We start from the raw sequence: 21,972 nt of genomic DNA, 5'->3' as shown, positions 1-21,972 counted from the left end.
AAGTCCTCCAGGAAGACGACGAGGCAGCCCTGATATGGACAGCCCGGAGATGGCGAGAACAGCGCCACTCCTTCCCCCGAAGGTGGCCTAGGTGGAAAATCTTTTATTCATTTTGTTTCTGCTCTGCCCCTGCCCCGGAGGCCATCAGGCTCGTGGGTTGACAGGGAGCAACTCACTGCCTCCTCACTCTCGCCCACGATTCCCCTATCACCAGCGGCCAAGAGATCGTGATTCGGATCTCTGACTGGTCCCTCTGGGGACACGGGGAGCCCTGCTGTGATGAGCCAGAATGCAGTGCCTTCTGGGCCATCCAGCATGACTTCCCACCGCTACAACAGCGGGACTGCCCAACTCGTCCCGCTGGCTCATTCGGACAGTCTGACTCGGCTATGCGATTCAGTTCACCAGGTGACCCCCTCAGGTTCAGCGGCATTCTCGAAACCTCAGTGGCAGTCCGAGACGCCCATATCCTACGTGAGGAGATTGCTGTCCTATTGGCTAAGGACACTATGTGCCGCTCATTCAGCCCCTGGATGGACCTTGCCTTTCTACGGGCCGGAGTGCCCTTAAAACAAGTGTCTTGGTATGTCGTTGTCATGACGGATGCCTCCAGTGCAGGCTGGTTTTCGGGACTCATGCTCCTTGCGACAGCCCCTCCCTGGCGCAACCTTCTGAGGAATGACCTCCTTTCTCATGGGCTCGGCACCATATGACGCTGCTGACCTAAGTGATCTGCCACCAGCGGTGGAAGACACTATCACTCAGGTTGTGGCGCTTTCCATGGACCTCTAATGTCGTCACGACATAACTCGTAGTGACTGACAGATATGGAACGTCTCGGTTTACGTACGTAACCCTCAGGGAACGGAGATGTTATGTCCCCATGCCACAACCTCGAACCATCGCTAGTTGCCAGGGACAAATTCTCAGCTCCTCAGCATAAAACCTGATGAGTGGATGCACCTGTTGCCTATTTATACCCGTATGCACAGGGAGTCGCTCAGCATGCAAAATCCACTAGCCAAATTTCATTGTGGTTTTCTCTTAATCAGAGAGGATTCGGGCTCCCAAGTAAGACCCCTAATGTAGATCAGCAGTTTCTGAAATACTCAGACCAACCCGTCTGGCATCAAAAACCATGTCACATTCAAACTCACTGAAACTAACTGCTACCCAACTGCTAGTGTCTTTAATGTCACTTGCTGAATATAGAAACATAAATTTCTTAAATATTTTTTGAACAGGACAGTATAGATGCAACTTAATCTGCAAATTAGATTTTTTTTTCATTCTTTATTAGAAAATGTTTCCAACATGGCATCAATAATACAATAACAGCCTACCCATGGAAAGCATTGCACAATATGAATGAGATAAGAACTACAGAAAAACGAGATAAAAATTAACAACTTTAAAAATTACATTACGAAGCATCATTATGGGGCATATCATATACCGTTACAGTATATTATGACTTAAAACCAAAGCATTTTCTTATTCATTTCTGATTAAGGATTGTAAGCATTGTTTTCTTCATTCCTGAATAAAAAAACGTTTATGAATCACTGCATAAGTATACATTTCCGATATCATCATTCAGTGCCAACCACAACTAACCCCCCCCCCCCACCCACAAATAGTGACAATGAATTTTACTGATATTCAGGAAAAAGCAGAGTTCAGGATTTGAGCAAAAAATAAGAAACTGAACATTGAAATGTAACAATTAGTCTTATCAGCTATAATTGACATACATGTTGAAATTTTTCTCCATAAACTCAATCCAGAAAAAAAATAAAATCCAGCATTGTTCATTTGTACATCATGGTTTAATTTTGAACTGGAGGACGATCTTCCGTAAATAGAAGTCTGATGACAAATGTTCTTTGTTCCACATATTCACGCCCAAGCACACATGAAATAAGGCCAAATAAATGCTGGTGTGTAAATTTATTGAAAGCAACAGTGGTACACTGAACATTCGGCGCACTCACACCGTACAGTAACACTTTAAATATCAAAACCACACGAGCAGGTCACTGTTTGTTGCCCTACCTAATGATAAAGCTTTGATTTCCCCCCTCATGATTAAATATGTATAATACCCATTATGGAAAAACATTGTTAGGTTGTAAAACAGTGATTTGTATATTGAACTTCCATACCAAACTCATCTTTATAATACCAATTAAAATGCATTAAAAAAAAAAAAAAAAAATTACACTTCTGTTTGGATCAGATTGTTGGATCTAAACAGGCTGTGTTTGGTAATCCCTGAACATGCTGTAAAGAAAAGAAAAAAATATTCAAGTATCAGCCAAGTAGTGGAGGGGACACGTATGGGTTGGCAAAAAAAAAAAAAAAAAAAAAAAAAAAAAAAAAAAGGCCGCATAATTTCATCTCTCCCACATGGCTTTGTTCATTATTATAAAAATAGGAGGGGAAGAAAAAAAAAAACCCAACATTTTACAATCATAACTGTAAAGTAAACCATTTTTCCTGTTTCACAGACTTAAGCACCTTGCAGATCTGGAGAGTTTTCATTAGACTCCGTCACACACAGCACACTACTCCCACTACTGTGAGGTATGAACGTCGCATCCACTAAACGTTATGGTAACCAATAATTGAGGAATCTTTGTAACAAACAAAAGTGAATATTGCAGCAACTCAAAATATGACACTGAGCAAAAGTGCATTTCTATAGTTTTGTGCTGAAATGAACAGCAGCAGAAAAGGCTCTTGCAAATACATGTTCTTAAAAAGCAAAAAATATATATAAAACAAAAAATGCAGTTTCAAGCTGCTAATACCATTTATCTGTGGTGGGAGATGCTAGTCATTACATGCTTTAAACAATTAGGCCAAAAAGAAGCGTGAAGTAATACGTTGGCTTGACCCTGCTGGAAACAGCAGCACGGAATGAAGTGCAGCAGTTAATACAAGTGAAAGGAGAGATCGTGAAACGAAACAGAAGAGATGACAGAGGCGAGAACGTCAAGGCTTTGGCTGGTTCTTTAGTCAGCTTCCTCCTCAGACTCTTCCTCTTCTGCTGTCTCCAGCCAGGTGAGCCACTGGTTCACCTAAACAGGGAAGGGGGGAGAAAAAAATAAAAATTACGTTTGTTTCTTTTAAAGAAATGGTGAGTAACTGTTTAATGCAATAGGATAATTACCTGGAACAATGCTTTTCCTTTCCCTGGAAACTCCTGTGTAATATCTTCTTTCCATGCTAGGAAGGCCTCTTCTTCAATTATCTCCATATCATAGAAGTAGACAAAGTAGCGCAGTAACATTCCTAAGGAGATAAGAGACCATTAAAAATGGAACTGAAGTAATCGGAGGAAATGCTTGTTTTCCCAAGTCTTGGTAAACAAACTCCAAGGTTCCCACATCGTAGGTCAAAGAATTTCCAGGACTTCAAGCATTCTGTATTAAAAATAAATCAATAAATAACAATTTATTTGTAATTAATAAACCATGGTATTAAATCATCCAGGCCTGGGGTGGTATTAATGCATACATAAAGTTACTATATTATTATTATTCTCAAGTCTTGGGGTGGATAATTGACAATAATAATTATATTATTACTATTAATATCACGGGGGGAGCCTTTTAAAAAAAAAAAAAAAAAAAAAAATGATAAACAAAAACCTTCCTTCAAGCTTGTGGGGAATAATTTACAGTGAGAAGATTTTTAGCCATACCTTTGGGAAAAGCATGGACATTGCAGTGCATTTGTAGCGCGTAGAGTGCACTGACTTGCAGGTCCACGTGATCATGCAGGAATTTTTGCATCACCGGTTTGAAGGCAAGTAGCAGCTGCTTTTCCTGGTCGAGCTGCTCTTTCGTAGGTGCAGATAATTGGTCGTCTCCTTCAGTGGAATACATCTCGTGGAAAATGTATTGCAAAAAGCTAGAAACATTTTGGGAGGGTTAACCAAGTGTCCATATAACAAACTTCAATGGATTTACAAGAAATGTTTCGGCCAGCGGGTCCATCATACCTGGTCATGAGAATGTTAACGAAACCCTTATCAGTGTGCAGTTTCAGAGAAATGTTGTCCTTGATCCACTTGTAGATGGTTTGAGGGGCAGGATCTGCTTTAATTTGTTTCAGCAGCTCCTTCTCCAGCTTCATCAGAGGGAATAAGAAGCTCAGGCCCTTCCCCTCCAGAATCTCCAACATACGATCTTTGTTTTGATCTATTTCTGTAGGCAGAGACAGGAATGTGTGAACACCAGACCATACAGAATACTACAAATGGAAAGTTCATAAAAAAAAAAAAAAAAAAAAAAAAAAAAGATTTCAAATTCACATTTCTGGCAACTGAAAATTTGTCAAATTATGAGGGCCAAAAATCAATGTTTGGAATGGTAACAAGTGCTACAACCAAACGGCACATCGACTGTCTCAACATCTATTTCGTGCACAGCACTTGGATTAACATCAGCTGTGTGATGCTAGGGCTGGGTTGACCATCAATATGAAGATTGATTGAGGAATTGATGAAGGAAGATCTTTTAGTCTATGCTGTTTTCAGTTGACGCGTGGACAAAACGTTCATTGGAAGTAAACCGTAGATGTGTCAACCCAGTTACCATTCGAACATCATAAATGCATACCAACGTCAAGTTGATTAACTTTAACTTCTCAAAAATTGAAGCAGCATGCAAGTATGACCATACAGGGAGGAAACAAGCACATACCTGGCAGCATCTTCTGCATGCTGATCTTGCTCTGCTGGAACAGGTCGGTCAACCACTCCCGATCTTTCATTTTGGCCATTTGCTGCAAGCAGAGGAGGAAAAGAGGAAAGTGGGTGCCGTTCTCCAGTGGGTGGGCCAACTCTGCCATGCTCACAAGTTCAGCAATGATCGCCCGGGCAGCAAACTGAGCCAGGTAAGACTTCACCAAGGGAACATCCAACTCGATCTTGGAACACTGGTCCAGAACACTGAGAAAAGCCTGTAAAAAGATGTCATTTGAGGAAACGATGAGTCCCCTTTTCAGTCAAGATGCTGTGAGGGTGAACTTCACTGGTGCAAACTATATACAAACCTGCATAAAGTTCTCCCCCGTGACCAGACCCTCCATACGGAGGGTGTTGATCAGAGTGCTGACATGCTCTCGGTCCTCATCTGGGCTCTCCAGTGAGCAGATAATCATCTTACTCAACATCTCAGGCAGGAAGTGTTTGGGAGCCTTCATCTCTCGCACCCCATTCACTGCATTGTTCATGTTTTTGCTACTCAAGTAAGCTGTCACAACATTCTCCTGCAAACAAATTTAAGAAAGTGCTTACTCAAGTTTCAGTGAACCATTTCCAATGATAAGATATTGAGTGGAACGTACAGTCATCTTAAGCAGTTCCTCCTTAGCAGGAGGTGGCTTCTTAGTCATCTTCTGTGGCTTCTCCTGAATTGGAGGTGGGTTGGTTTTCAGGCCAAGTTGCGGCGGCTACAAACAATAGAAAGGGTTAAATGCACCTTGAAAAGAATTATGGCATTTTGTTCCTACAAACTACAGTACCGGTACTCATTACCTGTCCCAGCGGTGGTGTGGATGTGCGTGGAGGTTGAGCACTAGGAGGAATCATGGTAGGTATCTGAGGCTGCAACTTTGGCATTTGGTTTTTGTTCAGAATGAATGACTGAGCAGGTCTCAAGCTGATCTAAAATATGAAAATAATTTGAGTCATAATTAATCCTACAAGATGAAAAACGTTTCTTCAAATTAAAACCAGACTATAATGAATGCACACTCTGTGAACAGTTAAACTCCCGAGACCTCATTTTATTTTAGTGAATTTCTCTTAGACTATACATGCCGCAGTTTTCAGTCTGGATATCCTGTACAGAGCAGAATTTAGTGACACTCTTATGGAAATATGATAATATTTTGTCATTTAAATCTAATTTTTAAACTGCCATAAACATCTCAGGAAAATGTTATGGGGTTTCAAATCAAAATATGACTTATGAAACAGGATGTTGATTTCATACATGTGCTCATATGAGGACACCGGGATTAAAAGCAAGTTTATTACGCATTTTGGGAGACAACAATTGAATAAAGAAAGAAATTATATTTGATTATTCTATGAAATGTATATTAGGAAAATCTTGTCAATTATTACACTCATTACATGTTGCCCCAAAACATTAATATGCAAATTCGATTTAGTTTTTAGATACATTGGCCATAAACGAGTTCTCATTTTATACATTTACATACATTTTGCAGAAAGAAAAAGGGTATATCAAATCTTTGTTATAACAGTTGAGATTCAACTTTACACAAAGGAAAAAAAAAAAAAAATCATGAAAAATAAAATGCATTGATGACTTAAAAAGACATGAATGAACATGCTTTTTTTTTACCGAGGACATAGCATAACTTATGAAATTTCATTTAACTTTTTTGTTGTTGTTCTAAACAATGTAATGACATGAAAAAAATAAAAATAAATTTCCCCTAAAACTTTCCCACAGGTCTCAGGAGAAGGCAAAAAAACATAAATAAATAAAAATAGTACGTCAAAATGACAAATTATGAACGAGCTATTTAAAAAAAAAAAAAAAAAAAACAAAAAAAAAAAAAAAATTTACTTGGACAAAGGGTTACAAATGCTTTTCCATATTTCAGGTTATCCAACAATACCAAAATAATTTTCCTTTAAAATTAAGCCCGATTACACAGAGCACACACTGAGTGAACAGTACAAAAAAATAAAAATATAGTGTATAACTAAAGATAAATAACTCATTTATATGGATAATCACTAGGGACAACCTTGAAACTGTTGGCTTAAAATTGGATTTTTATTGTTGTAAATTGTAACCGTTTTAAGTCTTCCAACAGGGTTTTCAATTTTTCAGAACAAATTTGTACTAATACTGGTCTAAACTGCTGAAATGTTGACACCAGTTATGACAACAACAATACATGTTCATCATCTGAAATTAAAAATTCATACCTCATCAGCATTCAGCTGTCCTTTCTTAATAAAACGTGGTGGCATATCCTTGGACTGAGCTTGCTGTTGAGATGAATGAGTCTGGCTCTGGAAAAGCATATTCTGCCCCTTTGATCAGAACAAAAACACTTGTAATTTGCACTAATATTTTGAAGTCCTGAAGCATTAGTTATTTGGTAGCTGGGCATTCACCTGGTTGGATTTGATGAAAGGCTGGGGTGCAGGGGCAATGTGGCCACCATGACCGTTGAAAAGAGGGTTTGTGCGACGGCCCATGGTGGGGGAATACCTGTCCTGAATGACCCCAGGGCCAGTACCAATCCCACCGCCTACAACCGGACAGAGTTAAGCTGGTAGTGAGCTATACAGCAAATTCAGTCATGCAACACCCGTCCCGTCCATGTCAACGCACTTCAGGACATACCTGGCATCTGCCCAAACATATCCGCTAATCCCCCAAGAGTTTCTCGATCAGGTTTCATTCTTGTCGGCAAGAAAGGACTTTCTTGAAAGAAGTCAGTTCTTATTCCTTGAGACATTGGTGGAATAAAAACACCTAAATCCTGCAATGAACAAAAACATAAAATAAAATAAGACAACAAATTTCCATATCTGCAAGGGTCTACAAGCCTTTTCAGGCCATAGACAATTTGCTTCACACCTGTAAACCTCAAATCTGCCAAAAAGTTAATTTGTCATCTGATCATTTCTTGAAAGCAGCAGTTTAATTTTGGAAAATTCTAATATTAGAATAGAACTACATATTTAGGAAAACTCACAGGGCTCCGCTCCACAATGTACTAAAATAAAATGGCTTATGCTGCATATAATTAAATGGTATCATGGGCTGCATAAGTGTAAACGAACACAAAATTAAAGTTTACCATTCAAACATAAATATTAAGACATCACTGTTGTTATTTTACAATAAAATGACATTACATTTTTACAATATCACGGTTTCAGATTTTTATTTCATTAAAAAAAAATAAATAAATAAAATAAATAGGAAAATTTTTTAGTAATACTGAATTGGCCAACAACAGTCGGAATGTAGTTTATTAGAACCCGATTCTGAAATGGTCACTGAAAAAGGCTGGGTTTTAAACAGTAAAATTCAAATATGAACTCCCCAATTTTAAGTTTGTGCCAAATAATTTAGCCCTAAATTTGGCTAATAAAATGTATTAATTTTAAATTAAATTTTTAGACTAATTTAAAACTTCAGAGAAAAAACAAAAAACAAAACACTAAGCTTTATTCATTTTCATGCAGATACACTGACCAGCAAAATCACCCCACTAACTTTAAAATTATTCATTCTCTCCTTACGTAGCTATTCAAAGTAATTTTTTTAAAGATTTTTTTTTCCATATTGCAATATGTCGGAGGAAAACAAAATCAGTTTCTCAGAAAACGGTTCCCTTCAGATATACTGATATATTCAGATTTCACATAACTCGCCCCCTCACAAAATTAAAAAGTCCTCAGATTTGCATGAAGTGTGCGAATGTCAAAACAGCTTATTTCACAGAAAGGCAACAAGTTACAATGTTAATGCACTCAAATACTTTTACAGGGTTTCTGCAGATATGAACAAATGAAATTTAAAATTTAAGACTTTTAATACCACCTTAAATTAAATTTAAGACCTAAACCCGCAATGGAAATACACATTGCATTACATGCATATATGTAATACTTAATGCGTTTAATGTGAAAAGAAAACATCATTGCCGTCATAAATTATATTACTATGATATACTGTTAACTTTTCATATCAGCAGACAATATTCCATACAAAATATACCCATGAAAGTACTGCATCACTGAGACTTTTGGTGGCGTAAACCATTATTCTGAAGCAATATTTTCATCGGTGTTCTATCAGCTTTTACATACTTAAACCTGCATATTTTATTTACCTTTACAAAGGCCTTTTTTCCCCCCCAAGCTTTTTAAATGCATGCAGCTTTCATGTCAAATTACTACAATTAATCAAAAAAATTCAATATTCACTATAGGGCTGTTACCAGTAATTAAATAATTTACCCTGCAAAATTACAACTGCAATAAATTATGATTAGTATTGTAAATACATTTTTGGATATACAAATAAGAAATGTTGGGGGGGGGGGGGGGGGGGGGGGGGTGCATACTTTTAAACGTACTAAATCACCAGTAGGTGGCAGTAAGTCACTTAATGAGAGTCAACCGATTCGTTCAAAACGCTGAATCATTCAGTAACAAAACACCGCCAAGTGTTGCTTGGAGAATGTGCTGATCTTTGTTTGTTTCTGATCAGCTAGCTGTAGCTCGACCTATATTATTATTATTGAGAATATTATACAATATTCTGTCCAATGATTGTAAACAGTCACTGGGTCCGTCAGACTGAAAGATATATTTTAGCTGTAATGTGACCAAAAATATTTAAGACCCATTGAATCTGAATTTAAGACATTAAGGCCTTTTATTAGGAAAACGTTATTTAAGACATTAAGGACACAGTTTTATTGTTTACACTGCAGATCCAGAACTCTAAAAGGACAAACGATAATTGGAAGGGTCTCACCTTTACTGCATCCTGACGGATCTGGTTGATAGTCTTCGGTCCATTATCAATAAAAGCTTTCCGAGGCACCCAGTTGTTCTCTCGCAACTCCACGGTATCCTGAAGCAGGAAACGAATCCTAGCAGGCAAGTCCTTGTTGTTCATTAAGGATCGCATACGGCCGAAGTACTGATTCATTAAAGACTGCAAGACAAAAGGGTGTTAGGAAATACTCCGTCTTAATGCACCCAAAGTCCTGCTAGTCTTAAAGCAGCTTACCTTGGCTTTCTCATGATCTAGTCTTGGCCCCACAGTTCTCATTATCTGACAGAGGCACTCCAAATCCTCCCCCATATCCTTAAGTTGGACTCTTTTCTTCTTTTCCAGAAGCTTCAATTAGGAGAGTTTAAATGCAACAACGTTAAGTTGGAGATCAAGTAGCGGACATGAATATTTCAGTGAGAATTTATGAATAACTCACTGTTTTGATGCATTTATGAAGGATAGACTCGTGAATGAGATCGAGTTTGCCAAGTTCTCCAATGAATTTGATGTTGCCCAGCATTTTGATCTTGGCAATGGCACGCTGCTCTTCCTCCTCAGAGGTGAGAGGGCTGTCATTTTTATCATAGACTGGTAGAAAAAAATAAAAATCACAAGTAAATATCTGGCAATTCAGTATAGTTGCTGTAATGTTAACACTTCCACAGTCTACTTACGGTCAACATTTCTGGTGCGGTTTTCAAATTCATCTTGAAGTTTGGATATCAGAAGTCTCCTGAATGTCTGTAGAAGCATGACAAAAGTGGAATAAATATCCCAACAGTACTCAGTGTGCCGTGAAGCTTCTTGCAAATGAATAGAGAGGAATTTCTTACAGTGCTCTGCTTTTGTGATGAGTGGATCTCTGCTGATGGGCCGTCAAAGTTTGGAGCATCCTCTGCCAGACGCAGACATAGCTGAGCATATAGCGAGCTATACTTTGGCTCTTCAAGGGCTTTGTCTACAATCTAGTTGAAGTGAACAAGTAGTTGGGTCAAGATAATTAAAACAAAAGCATTTCTCTCACAGGCAAGTTTAATAAAAATAAATAAATAAAATGAATTTATCGGACCAGTACAGCAAACACACAAAAGTGCGCAACTTTTAATTTTAGTGTGTTATTTATACTTAATGCAACTGAATGATGCACATTTTAGGTTACCCAAGAATTTTTTTTTTATATTGCGGTTACTTGCCAAGAAGTTCTATTAATAATCATTATACATATAAAAAAAAAAACACGGAACAATTAAATTCTTTATTTCCATATTAGCTATATCATATCATAAAGCAGTTATTTCTCATGAACTCCCCTTTTGAGGTCAATTATTAGGCTTATAATATAACCACATATACATACATATATATATATATATATATATATATATATATATAAATATAAAAAATAAAAATAAAAAAAAAAAGTATAAAAATTTACGCATACATACTTCAAATTACAGAGTTATGGAGGGATTCAGATGAACAGAACCACAAATGTTGACATGCTAATCTCATGTGTAAGAAAAGCCACTTGCATTGAGTATTATAAAATTTCACCAGTGTTGGTATTGTGACACATACATACATACATATATATATATATATATATATATATAAAAAATAAATGAACAAAACCCTCACCAGCAAGATGATTCCTTTGAGGACGAGCTTTGAATCTACGCCCACATTCAGGAGCTCAAGGCATAGCTTGTCAAACTTTTCAGGAGTCAGTTTATTAAGTATGCTACAAAAAAAAAAAAAAAAAAGGTTATTTCTCCAGTGACATCCATTGCCACTGACATTTAAAAAGCTACTTCAAGCACATTTGCAACCAAAAATATTCAAATCCAGGAGGAAATGTTTGGCAAAGCCAGACACTTGTCTTTACACACTTTTCACAGCAGGACAAGGGAGTGTATTCTGCTTTCCGCAGTGTATTATATTACTCTCAAAAGGTAAATCAGGACAAACTCTACTGTATCACCGCAGTGGTGAATGAGGAGATTCATTTCAGCCTCTTACCCTCTCACTTTTCTGAAGATTGCATCGTGTCGTTCTTTTTCGTTGGAGGAGTTGACATCTCGTCTAGTGCTTCGTGAAGGAACCCATCTCTGAACGCTAGGCCCTGGGGTTTTCCCCAGGAACTCGCTATAAAACAACAGTGCAGAGTCATTTGTTTTGTCGAGGCTTTAGTGACTTACTAATGTCCATCATAAAACATCAGCACTGAAATATATTTGTGCCAATCAGAAAGGATTCTGCCACCACCCGTACATGACAAACACTTTAAAGGCATTTCCTCACATGAGGTCAACACCTCAGATTCAGGACAAGCTACTAATAATGTCTACATTTAAAACTAATGTGACAATATTAATAAGTAGCATCTGACTAAGTTTAGACAGCATGTAACGCAAATTAAAATATAATATATTCTTTCCAATTGACCTATATTCATGTGAAAAGGCTCAAACCAAAAAAAACATGGGCTGGACATGATTTTGCCTTTCAGGAACTGATTGGCTAGTTGTTTGCAGTTACTGCGATCTCTTGAGTGACAGGTTGCTGGTAGGGAAAGGTTACGCAATGATGCACAATTCAGAGAACATGTTATTTCGGTAACATTATGAGGGCATATGAATTGAAAAATAAATGCGTTAATACATTTATAAAACAAACATTACATAAAAGAACTGCCAGTTTTGATTTCATGATGACTTCACCTATTTATTTTTCTTCAGACAAAGAAAATACTACAGTAATTTTTCTTGCTGGTTGCTATTCAGAGTCAACAAGTCTTAATATAATGACGGTCAGTAATGTAGAGGGCAGCTATACAATTAAATGAGCCGAGCGGTCAATAAACAAGCTCATACACGGATCAAAACTTCAAGTTAATTTTGATTCAGACAAAAGTGATGTCCAAATAAGAAAGTCTATTCAATTCTCCAAACATACCCGTTGCCGACAGACTTGGGATAGTGCTGAGATGCACCCCTATCTCCTCCTCCGCCCGAAGAAGCACTATAAAATTGAAATTTTGTATTGTGACTTATTTAAATGCCTGGAACTCATTTTCCAATCTACATTCACCACATCCCTGGAATTTATACATGAAATACGAGTTCTTTCTGGCCATAAGCTTAATTAAAAGCTGCATCTTATTAACTAAACCTTAGGTAAATTAACGATCTTCTGAAAAGGCATAGATCCATAAAATAAGTGAAATGTGTACCTGAAACGAGAAGCACCCCCCTCTGCAATCACACTCTCCACTTTGGCGGCTTGACAATGAAAGATCCTCAAAAAGAATGAGAGTGAAAGGGTGGGGGTGTAGAAACACGGCCTAAAAGAGGAGAAAAGCACTTTATTTAGATACATTTACAACATAAATGGAAATACCAAGCATTTAAGTTGAACTGAAACGTACAGGAGAGATTAAATGGTTCTTTAGTCGTACTGAATAAAAGTGACAATGCAGATAAATGCAAAGAATTGAACTGCCATCAAATCTGAACAAAGCACAAGGCCTCTGCCATGAGCTCAGATTTCACAAAAGAGCCTTGATTTATTAAACACGTTCAAGCGGCATTATAATTGCGTTTATTAAAAATTTTACAGTCAGGTAAAAAAAAGATTACACACGGACAGTTTAAATTAGCGTGCATTTTATGATTATAATAGACAGTAATAATTAAATCACACACTTAGTTGTTGTCATTAGCATTGAGGCTAGTTATCGCACAGAAGAAAACGGCCACGATCTGGACATTCAATTCAACTCTATTAACAAGTGGAAAACAAAACCAGGCACCAGGTTTAATAGCGGGTCACTTTGCAGTATAATATTCGTTGTTTTATGGTCAAACGGGCGGTTTACCGGCAGGGAGAGAACAGCTGATCTAATAACCGGACGCCATTTTCTCATAAAGGACCATAAAGCGAGTCAACACAGCCCACAATCAACATATAAACACACAGCAGCTCACATACAGCGCGACACCTGCGGGGTTAACTCTGTAACGGCGCTCGGTTCACCGGGATAACGGAGTTAGCCGTTATAGGTCTAGCGAGTGTAGAACATGCGAGCAACCGGAGCCATTTTACAGCAGCAGCTCGGTGGCTAATGTAAGTCTGATTAGAGTAATCTTACCTGTTCTTAAAAGAACTTCAGCTTTGATGGCGTTGGGTTACCAAAAAAGAAAAGATGAGAAAGGAAGTTTATTTAAACGTGAATAATAATACTGTTGAAGAGCAGTGCGCCGTGATAACTCTGGCCGCACCGGTGTGAGGAGGAGAACTGCGACCTGACGTCACGCGCAGCCGCAGCTTTATTCACTGAACGAGTCAAACATGCTGGATTGCTCCGTCATCATCAAGTTGCGCTGCACCAGTGCATTGGACAGATAATAATTAGGATGCCATTCACCTCAATGACTCGAGTCTTTCGAGCCAGTTCATCGAAAAGATTCACTGATGTTCATTCGGTGGCCCCAGTTTATCGTTTCGCCAGTAGGTGGCGACTATAGTCTTTTTTACTTAGTTAATTTGGCATGAAATTAGAGATCCCTATCTATTCTCTAAATGTTATAGATCACGTTTTATTCATCCATTCATTTGATTTATTTGTAGGGCCTGTATTTATTAATTTAAAGGGATAGTTCACCCAAAAAAAGAAAATTCTGTCATTAATTACTCACCCTCATGTCGTTCCAAACCTGTAAGACCTTTGTTCATCTTTGGAACACAAATTAAGATATTTTTGATGAAATCTGAGAGCTCTCTGTAATGTTCCCAGAGCCAGAAACGTAGCAAGGACATCGGTAAAATAGTCCATGTGACATCAGTGGTTCAACTGTAATTTTACGAAGCTATACGAGGATACTTTTTGTGTGCAAAGTGCACGCATACTGAACGCAAACAATGCTGATTAAGTTGTTTACGTTCAGTGGATACTCAAAATGGCAGAAGGCGGTAACTCGGGGAGAAGAATTGTTGAATAAATTATGTTATTATTAATTGTTTTCTTTGCACACAAAAAGTGTTCTCGTAGCTTCGTAAAATTACGGTTGAACCACTGACGTCACATGGACTATTCTACCGATGTCCTTGCTACACTTCTGGATCTGGAAATATTGCAATTGCATTGCTGTCTATGGAGGGCCAGAGAGCTCTGAGATCAAAGGTCTTACGGGTTTGGAACGACATGAGGGTGAGTAATTAATGACAGAATTTTCATTTTTGGGTGAAGCCTAATTCTTAATCAAAAGGTCACAATTCCATCATCCGACCGACTAATTTCTCTCTAGGTGGCGACTCTTTTATATTTAAAAATGGCCACCACATGCACATGTCCATAAAGTCCTTTAGTCATTTTAGGCTTCAGAAAGGTGCTTACACAACCTTGATGTGCACTTTTGTGAACCCATGTAAAAACTGAAGTTTACTTTGAGCATTTAAAAAAATCTGGCTGCACATGTACAGCACACACAAAATATACAGACAATGAAATTTACGTCACACACACTGCACATGTAGGCCTACCTTATAGTGCACACATACAAAATGAAGTAAAGCGTCTATCTCAATACTCAGATTTGTGGTCTTGACACTTGACCACTTGTCTATTTACATACAATACATGATATATTTACAGTATTATTTGGCCCAAGTGTTTAAGTGGGTGTAAAGACAAGTTTTCAAGCTGTTGAAAAAAAACCCCAGCATATGCTGGTTAGTTATTTTTTGACGCATGCGCATGACTGCTGGTTTGAGCTGGTTTAAGATGGTCCTTAGCTAGTCATGAGCCTGAAAGTTTTTTTTTTTTTTAATTCTTGAACTTTTTAGGGCACATGACCTCCTGAATATGATGGGATAGCCTCAGATGCTACTCTGAAGCATTTTTAGAGATCGTGTGGATTTAGTGTTTGTTAAGGTCACCAAGCTTTGTCATTTTTGATGCGTGTATGCAATCTCAAGCGGCCAATTCCGCAAGTGTGAGTATTGGAATAGGTCCATACTTTGGCCTTTACAGTGGCACTTCTGGCAGGCCTGAACTCTGCAGTGGATTTCTGACAGCTAAATCATAAAGTGTGAACTGCCTCCAAGTTTTCTGATTGTCTAACACGCGGACAGATTTATTATTATTTTATAATTTTGCCATTTACAGAACCTACATTACCTTTAACATTAGAAGTAGTGTCTGAATTACTTATTTAGGTTGACTTCAGGTAAATTAGGCCACTTTTGCCACTGGTCAATAAGTCAAGAAGTGGCCCTATTCACCTGATTTCACCATGTTCCTGGACCAAAACAGACTGTGGAGATTCAGACAGCCTCCATATAACAATATCACATTTTTCTCGCTGCGACATCTACATTTCCTCCATAATCTGTGGTTATCTGCTATAATGATTTTCTAGCAAATTCAGAATATTTTACCTTCTTCTATTTTTATTTACATTGTTCATATCATTGCAGACACAGCTCAAATGTCCAATGACCCTAATCTCTGCAAGTATTAATTGACACATGATAAATGATTTGATATGAATGAAATTATAGATATGTACTAAAAAATAAAAGGTTTCAAAATGTGGTTTTCACAGCAATGCCACAGAAGAACCGTTTTGGGTTGAGACTTCTGGTTCATTAGCCGCTATAGGGAAATAACAAGAAGAATAACAACTGTTTGCATTACAAACCAGTGTGTTCATAATTAAGATAATACACTAAAATAATATGGTAAGACACACCATTTTGCAGTATCAAGCAGCAAAACTAGTGGTATTGTAAGCTAAAAATAGCTGGAAGCAAATGAGACCAGAAACAAGACCCATCAAATTTACAAATGGCCGTGCATATTTTTACAGGAAGAATAAGGTGGATAAAGAAAATTTTAAGAAATGGAAAGATTCCATGTGTTTAAATTTCTTCATGGAAACATCATGTCAAATCTGTATTTTTAAGACAGCAAATCCAGAGGCACAAGGGAAATCATTTAAATCAGAGATTGTCCATGGTTTATTTCCTCACTGATATACCTTGCAAATATCCTCACATTTAAGATGTAAGATTAAGATTTAAATATTCTCCCTTTGATGAGAGCAAATCTAGCCTACTGCAACATGATAGCCTCTTTAGAAAGTATGAGCCAGTGTCTTTTTAGATTACAATAATGAGAACGGTAATGTCCATCTACCTGGTTTGTTTCTGTTTTGAGGTTTATCGTCCACCTTATGCTGATGAGGTTCAGAGAAACCCGTGTAATAATGTGTTGCTCTGATCTACTTAAGTGCTGTAATGAGGTGCTCAGGGAAAAGCTTGATTTCAGACATTCAACTTTTAATTTGACAGTGTTAATATGTTAAATGCCACACTACTCGTCAAATTGCTTTGATGACACTAACTTATTTAACCAACAACTGGTTGTTTGATATGTTAAATGTTTAAGTATAGCCTATAGGCCAGTGGTCGGCAACAGGCGGCCCGCGGGCCAAAAATGGTGAACCCGGAGCGAAGCAGGAGCGAGTTATTAAATGCCCGGAGCGTGGAGGGGAAATTGTTGATGCTACACTCTGCTCAGATAGCCTACTCTGCCTGTCACCGCCACACAAATGTGGCATTTTGTTAATGACTGTCCTACCACAGGATTTAACACCGAGTAACAGCTCACAGTTACAAAAGACACTGTAACAGTCTGTCACAGGCAATTCTAGTTGCATTTTTCATCAATTAATTTCTTAAATTATCCTTTGACTATAAACTGGCCCGCTATCTAGAGGCATTTTTTTATTTATTTTTTGTCCCAATGCCAAACTTATTTGCCGACCCCTGGACTATGGGCTGTATGTTTATATGACGTGCAAACTGAGGTACTATCACCATTAACCAGCAGATGGGGTCAGTGACTCTTCAATGATTGTCCTCCTTTCTTCTTCTTCTTCGTCTGAACTTGATTTAAGATTTAAAAATCATTGTCAAGTCATTCTTATCGGATACAATTCTCCATCATCCACCACTGTGAAGACAATCTAGATAGCCTACATTGTTTATCTGAATGTAATTTAATGAATGGCCCACTGTAACGGTTTGAATAAATCCAATTTTGCATTTCTGTTGTGGTCTTTCACTGGGAGATGATTGATGGATAGCAAGTATTCAGTGAGATGGGCCATCTATTTTCTCTACAATGCTGTCAACATACTTACAAAGTGACCCTGTTTTAATTCAAGTCCAAAAAACGCTATTACAAGCTCATAAATACAATTAGAGACAAGGGTTTATTGGTTTTGTGTCTCAGTAGAGGACAAAAGAGCTCGGATTCAATGAAACGAGTTTAAGTGGAGAAACTATGGACACAATTAGGCGTTAAATCTGCTTCTCTCCTATGCAAACATAATAAATTGTACTCAAAGCTGCTTACATGAATTATACTCACTTCAAATTTGTGCTATTATGAATAATTTATCTTCAGCTGTATGGGTGAAAAGCTAAATCCTATGCTTTGTCACATATGATTAATTTCCTTGCAAATTAGATATAGCTCTATGCCAGCAGACAAACAGGCCTGTATGATTTGCTAGGACCTAAACATTGCATGGCCATGATGATTACCTTTGTAAAAAAAAGAAGTGTGCTCTTAGTGTGCTTTAAATCTTAAAAGTATATTTAAAAAGATTATAGACTTATACAATTAAACTAATACAGATTTGGAACAACTTGATGTTGCGTAAATGATGACAAAAAATGACATTTTTGGGTGAACTATCCATGTAAGTATACTTTTTTTCACTTTTGTTTTGTCATGCTTTGAAGAACTTATTTTGATGTGTTAACTAGCATACTGAAATGTATGCAAAGTGCTTGATTATAATTTGTTTTATTGTAATGTTTTGTTCAATATTACAATTAAAGTTAATATATTTTAAATGTAATAAAATGCAACTTCATCATTACAAATTACAAAATATATTTCAATACATGACAATGTAAATTACAGTTTACCATAAATGCTTGTCAGTATATTCAACGCTACAATAATAAGTCAGTCATCGAGTCAGTTATCACCTATTGCATTGCAGTGTGGTATGAATGAATGATGCATTTATATAGCGCTTTATTGTGTATTGCTGTACACCCAAAGCGCTTTACAATCATGTGGGGGGGTCTCTCCTCAACCACCACCAGTGTGCAGCATCCACTTGGATGATGCGACGGCAGCCACACTACAACGGCGCCAGTGCGCTCACCACACACCAGCTACAGGTGGAGAGGAGAGAGTCATAGAGCCAATCAAGTGTATGGGGATTATTAGGAGGCCATGATAGAGGCCAGTGGAGGGAATTTGGCCAGGACACCCCTACTCTTTACGAGAAGTGCCATGGGATTTTTAATGACCACAGAGAGTCAGGACCTCGGTTTAACGTCTCATCCGAAAGACGGTGCTTTTTGACAGTATAGTGTCCCGTCACTATACTGGGGTGTTAGGACCCACACAGACCACAGGGTGAGCACCCCCTGCTGGCCTCACTAACACCTCTTCCAACAGCAACCTAGTTTTCACCAGAGGTCTCCCATCCAGGTACTGACCAGGCTCAACCCTGCTTAGCTTCAGTGGGCAACCAGTATTGGGCTGCAGGGTGATATGGCTGTGGCATTGCAGTCTGGTACTCTAGCTGTACCTCAGAAAACAAGAATATTATCATTAAAACAGCAGAGAGGATTCCCGGCTCCCAGCTCCCTGGTCTGGAGGACATTTACAGGGCACATTGCATCCGGAAAGCCAAAACCATCATCAGAGACCCTTCTCACCCAGGTCACAACATTTTCACCCTTCTGCCATCTGGGAAACGATACAGAATATTGTATGCCCACACAACAAGACTCAAAAATAGCTTTTACCACAGAGCAGTTGCTCTATTGAACACCCCACCTTCTACAGGGACTTAGAGACTCCAACCACTTCCCCACTGACTTTTAGTGCAGTCACCTTACTGTGCAATATTTCATTGTGTAAATCTATCTACCACGGTCAAGATGTCAACTATACCGTCTCAGCACTTGCCACTTTCTGCTTAATTGCACAAAATGACTACACTTATGCACATACACATAATGTTTACATTAATGCACATTTGTCATCATGTGCTATGTGTCCCTTGAGTATTGTGTTGAATAGCGTATTGTGTATATTGTTTATTGTATTGTGTATATTGTACTGTATTGCGTATTACGTATACAGTGATGTCTTTGGTGTGTGCTGTGTGCACGGTGCATCACATGTTGTGTGTATCGGGTGGGCACCTGTGGGGCGTTGCTCCACCAGAGTTTCATTGTACATGTGCAAATGACAATAAAGTACTTACTTACACTTTAACCATATTTCAAAGACCCCAGAATTATCAAATTATATATATAAAGATGTACTAAATGGGCCAAAAACACTTTTAGGTTTAACTAATTGCATTTCAAATAAATTCAAACTATAATACATGTGTAAATACATTGTAAATAACATGCAATTCAGTGTCATTACCTTCAGTTCACACTTATTTATTTATTTATTATTTGTATATTATTTTCTAGTATATTATTTTTTGGAATAAGTCCTCTTGTTAATGTGTAGGCCATCTTTTTTTTTTTTTTTTTTTTTACAAGGGAATATACTGAGAGCATTGAAGTCTTTCTTATTAATTAATTAAATTATTCCTATTAAGATCACCTGCTACAGTTTTGAGTGTTATATGTAAAGATTTCACATTGTATTGACTCAGTTAGGCTGATGTAAGATAAACACACCGGACACTCATCTGCATATACACTTACTTTCAATGAGCTCATCTCCAGTAATCTGTGTGGTTTATCGAGCGTACGGGGCTTTTTAAATCACAGATACTAAGGAATTAATTACTTTGAATCACATTTTGGACCAACAATATTTCACAGCTCCTAGTTGCCTGAACAAGCAAGTTTGTGTTGAATAATGTTGCTGATTTGCGAGCTCGCAGCATGCGTTTCAGCATGACTAATTTATGCAGTTGGTATTATAGGCTTATTCTTTTGCTGTTTGCTGCATTTATTATTGTGGAGTTGTTGTTGTTGTCATCACTATTATTTATTTGGTGTGTGGTACGTGGTGCTGTTAGAGCTCATCATTTGCTTATTAATTGAAGTTTGTGTATGAAGTGTTGAACCATGTGTATTTATGTAAAGCTTGAACATAATGCTGTTTGTAAGACTCTGTTAAGAAAATTGCACAGTTCTCATATGTACGTATATACAATAATGAAAATTGAGTCTGGTCTGGAACTACAACACAGTTTTTATCTGTGTTCTAGTAAATAGATTTAAGAAACTGGCAACATGAACTTAAGTGGAAACTTAATGTGAGTTATGAAAAATTAACGCACAGAGCCAGTGTGATACATAATTTTTGGGAAGTGCTGCCAAACTGCACAAAATGCAAAAATACCGGCTGCGAATATCATTTGCATTCATTTCATCATTTAGTAAAGAGCACTAATGTTTCCCCTGAGACACAAGTTTGTGCCACCAGACGGCAAATCTGCATGGGTCGTGAAGCACTGCTGGATCAATACTGGGTGGGTACACACTACATATTATAGTTGAAGCCATAACTGCTCCTATTGATTGAGGAGGGCAGGCTGTGGAATGAATTCTGATGTTTGGAGTCATTTATTGTCCCCTTGCTCTTATGTGTTTTGCAAATATGTTGGATTGTATCTGGATAACGGGCCTAATCAGGTAATGTGATGGAAATATAATGAGAAAGGCTATAATAGAACCTAGATATAAATTATTATTCTACAGTATTCTAAAATATAGTTCTAGAGCAATCTGAATCATATTTTGTTTGAACTCTCATTCTGACGGCACCCATTCACTGCAGAGGATCCATTGGTGAGCAAGTGATGTAATGCTACATTTCTCTAAATCTGTTCAGATGAAGAAACTAACTGATATATATCTTGAATGGCTTGAGGGTGAGCAAATTATCAGCAAATTGCCATTTAACTAACAGTGTCTTAGGTGAATGTATGGCAACACTTAAGTGTTGCCAGTGTTTCTACTCACTGCTTTGACAGTCAGGACCACGCTGCTCATTTTCACAAGTGATTATTTTGTCTGTATTGCTAGTTTGTCTGGATTATGTACACTCCCTGAAGCTCACGGTAATTTGAATGTTCAGTCAAATACTGATCTGATATTGCAAATTTTGACAATGTTGATGCCAGGCTTGCTGAATAAGTGACCTTGAGTGGGTGCAAAAGCAAATGTGACAAAATCTGAAATTGTGGGGAGCTCACCTAGCTGGGGAAAACTAATTTAAGCAGGAAATCTGAAAAACCTGAAATATCTTAATTTCACGAAA

The 21,972-nt window shown here is 37.8% G+C and overlaps 1 protein-coding gene across 1 annotated transcript; it reads right to left on the bottom strand.

Annotated features, from left to right (window-relative positions):
- Positions 1–1,287: 1,287 nt before the first annotated feature.
- Positions 1,288–21,704, bottom strand: eif4g2a (eukaryotic translation initiation factor 4, gamma 2a; the record flags this gene model as incomplete). The annotated part of the gene is made up of 22 exons (XM_079417637.1): positions 1,288–3,083; positions 3,176–3,297; positions 3,710–3,918; positions 4,010–4,214; positions 4,713–4,971; positions 5,065–5,280; positions 5,359–5,463; positions 5,549–5,677; positions 6,983–7,090; positions 7,175–7,311; positions 7,407–7,545; positions 9,558–9,740; positions 9,816–9,926; positions 10,018–10,169; positions 10,256–10,322; positions 10,415–10,546; positions 11,220–11,322; positions 11,601–11,726; positions 12,537–12,602; positions 12,814–12,924; positions 13,572–13,606; positions 21,675–21,704. 22 exons carry the CDS (start codon positions 21,702–21,704, stop codon positions 3,018–3,020), a joined length of 2,811 nt encoding a protein of 936 aa, XP_079273763.1. The 3' UTR covers positions 1,288–3,017.
- Positions 21,705–21,972: the final 268 nt, after the last annotated feature.

This window comes from Barbus barbus (assembly GCF_936440315.1).
Source record: "Barbus barbus genome assembly, chromosome: 1".
In the NCBI taxonomy this organism is placed as follows: Eukaryota; Metazoa; Chordata; class Actinopteri; order Cypriniformes; family Cyprinidae; genus Barbus; species Barbus barbus.
Note: the sequence above shows the minus strand (reverse complement) of the source record. Positions and strands in the feature narration are given on the sequence as shown.